Genomic DNA, 3,054 nt, shown 5'->3' with positions numbered 1-3,054 from the left:
GTCGTGTGTGTGTGTGTGTGTGTGTGTGTGTGTGTGTGTGTACATACATCCATACACAGCGCAACTCGATCTTCTTATCTTCCTATATGACAACCAGGCTAAATCATCACAAACCATATTGTGTGGTACCTTCTTCTCCTTCATGATCCCCTTATCCTCGTGAACGTACATGATGTGCTTGTTTAAGTCTGCATACCCGCGTGTGTAATTGTTTGCTTCTGAGGTCTCAATGGTCTGCCACACCCCATTGATTGCGTGGACTAGACAACTGACCTTGTCTCATTCCGCATACACAACTAAAACCCTAAAACCCTAAAACCCTTTCTGCTAAACCCTAAAACCCAATGCTTTATCTTCAAATGAGTGAATGTCGCCTGCATATAGTAGTTTGGTTAGCTTATCTATAATGGTCCTAGCTAGGTATAGATGGGTGACATATCTTTTCTCTCCGTGTTAACTGTCAATGCGGATACTGCTGCGTGTGATATAGTGAATTACATGCTGTAGAAACAGACCTCGTGCCATACCACCTTGCTATATTCATACAATATACAACCCTGATACATAACCCTAATACATTCATACAATATACAACTTGATATACAAACCTAATATTCTCATACAATATATAACCCTGATATATAACCCTAATGATATATAACCCTAATACATAACCCTAATACATTCATACATTATACAACCCTGATATATAACCCCAATATTCTCTTACAATATACAACCCTGATATACAACCCCAATATTCTCATACAATATACAACCCTGATATAAAACCCCAATATTCTCATACAATATATAACCCTGATACATAACCATAATACATTCATACAATATACAACTTTGATATATAACCCTGCTATGTTCATGCAATACAGCCCTAATATATTCATACAATGCAGCACCTGGTGCTGTGCAAAACAGCCCCAATACAACAGAACATTTGCGTTTTAAAAGGAGAACGAATATACTCAAACCAAGTAAAGCTTTGTAAAAACATGACTCATTGCAACGTCACGCACATGCTTGTCATCGACTTCTTCTTGTTGCAGCATCAGCTGCTCCAGATCTACCACCATGTCTTGCTGTAGCTCTCCTTTGGCCTGAAAGTGGAATATAAACGAGGTGAAAGCAATAGTCTAGTACTTTTTTAGCTCTCCTTTGGCCTGAAAGTGGAATATAAACGAGTTGAAAGCAATAGTCTAGTACTATTCTAGCTCTCCTTTGGCCTGAAAGTGGAACATAAACGAGCTGAAAGCTATAGTCTAGTACTATTCTAGCTCTCCTTTGGCCTGAAAGTGGAATATAAACGAGCTGAATGTTATAGTCTAGTACTATTCTAGCTCTCCTTTGGCCTGAAAGTGGAATATCAACGAACTGAAAGCAATAGTCTAGTTCTATTCTAGCTCTCCTTTGGCCTGAAAGTGGAACATAATCGAGCTGAATGCTATAGTCTAGTACTATTCTAGCTCTCCTTTGGCCTGAAAGTGGAATATCAACGAACTGAAAGCAATAGTTTAGTATTATTCTAGTTCTCCTTTGGCCTGAAAGTGGAATATAAACGAGTTGAAAGCAATAGTTTGAAAGTGGAATATAAACGAGTTGAAAGCAATAGTTTGAAAGTGGAATATAAACGAGCTGAAAGTATTAGACAATCGTGCTATAGATATGATCAGGCCTTGAATCGGAATACAACTAGACAAAGGATCGAATGCGGCGCGATCTTAAACAGTATCGGCCTGAAAGTGGCCCTTAACCGAGTGGACAATATGAAATAGTGGCCCGATTTTAGGGTTCACTAACATTCTGAACCCGAACCGTAATGTATTGCACCTAAAATAGAACATTGGACACATGGATGGGTGCAGCATACATTCTTAATGTTCATGAGCTTCCTGCGGTAGTCGGTGTAGTCGGCCCCATACGCCGTTCTGTGACAAAAATAAGGCAAAAAATTGGGTTAGGTCGTACTCCAAGTCCTCATTTTCCAGCGAACGGGGTTACTTGTCCGGTTATTTTGGTACGACAGGACCCATTTTGATCTTAAGTGTGAATATTTGCAAAAGGGATACAGGGAAGGTTCACATAGGCAGAGACGCCAATTAACTCAAACCAGAAAGTCTCTGAATATACGAAAGTGCATCTCTTCAATTTTAGGTGGCTAAGTGTGAGTGTACAGAAAAGGTTGCTGTTTATAGCTATTTCTTCTACACAGATACACGTACATGATTACCAATGTTGTGCTGTTTATAACTATTTCTTCGATACAGATACACATATATAATTACCAATATTATGTGGTGAAGTGTGTTGTTACAGAATCCGTTCCACTAACCGTTTCGTATGTACATTTACACATACATGAATCTTAATGCACGTCCACTAGCCATTTCGTATGTACATTTACACGTACATGAATCTCAATGCACGTCAGGTGCAGCCATTCCACTCCATTTTTAAATATACAGATTTGATAAAGATCCATACACACATACACCCTATATTTTGTATACAGGGTTTTGATATATCAACATACATGCACATATACATATACACTCCATTATGAGTATAGAGATACATCCACGTGCTGTATACACATACATTCCATTTTGGTATATAGATATATACACATACTATTTACACATACATACACTCTATTTCAATTATATAGATATATTAACAGACTACGTATACATACACTCCTGGACCCCAATCACTGCGTGTCCGCTCATCGCTTGTCGAGGCTTTCATACTGTTCCGCCTGTCGCTGCTGTTTGTGCCTATGAGTGAGTTGACGGGTGTCGTGACAGTCTTTTGGAAGAACGAGTGCAAGCGATCCCCAGTCGAACCCTCTCGCCTGCAAAGCCAAAGTATTGAACAGATGTGCATAAGCACACGGTAACACGTGTAAATCAACTGAACACATGGCAAGAGGTGCCGATATATATATATATATGTGTGTGTGTGTGTGTGTGTGTGTGTGTGTGTGTGTGTGTGTGTGTGTGTGTGTGTGTGTGTGTGTGTGTGTGTGTGTGTGTG

General features: G+C 39.4%; 1 protein-coding gene across 2 annotated transcripts in view; it reads right to left on the bottom strand.

The window, feature by feature from the left end:
• Nucleotides 1-986: 986 nt before the first annotated feature.
• SARC_07681 overlaps nucleotides 987-3,054 on the bottom strand; it is a gene marked incomplete at its 3' end in the record, with an annotated part of 5,138 nt that continues 3,070 nt past the window's right edge. For both annotated transcript variants that reach the window (XM_014298373.1, XM_014298372.1), the window contains exons 3-5: nucleotides 2,714-2,872; nucleotides 1,889-1,946; nucleotides 987-1,118 (exon numbers count right to left, since the gene is read on the bottom strand). In XM_014298373.1, the coding sequence (XP_014153848.1) occupies nucleotides 987-1,118; nucleotides 1,889-1,946; nucleotides 2,714-2,872 (349 nt within the window). The remainder of the gene's footprint in view (nucleotides 1,119-1,888; nucleotides 1,947-2,713; nucleotides 2,873-3,054) is intronic.

This window comes from Sphaeroforma arctica (assembly GCF_001186125.1).
Source record: "Sphaeroforma arctica JP610 unplaced genomic scaffold supercont1.623, whole genome shotgun sequence".
Lineage (NCBI taxonomy): Eukaryota > Ichthyosporea > Ichthyophonida > Sphaeroforma > Sphaeroforma arctica.
The sequence above is the reverse complement of the archived record's forward strand: the minus strand, read 5'-3'. Positions and strand labels throughout refer to the sequence as shown.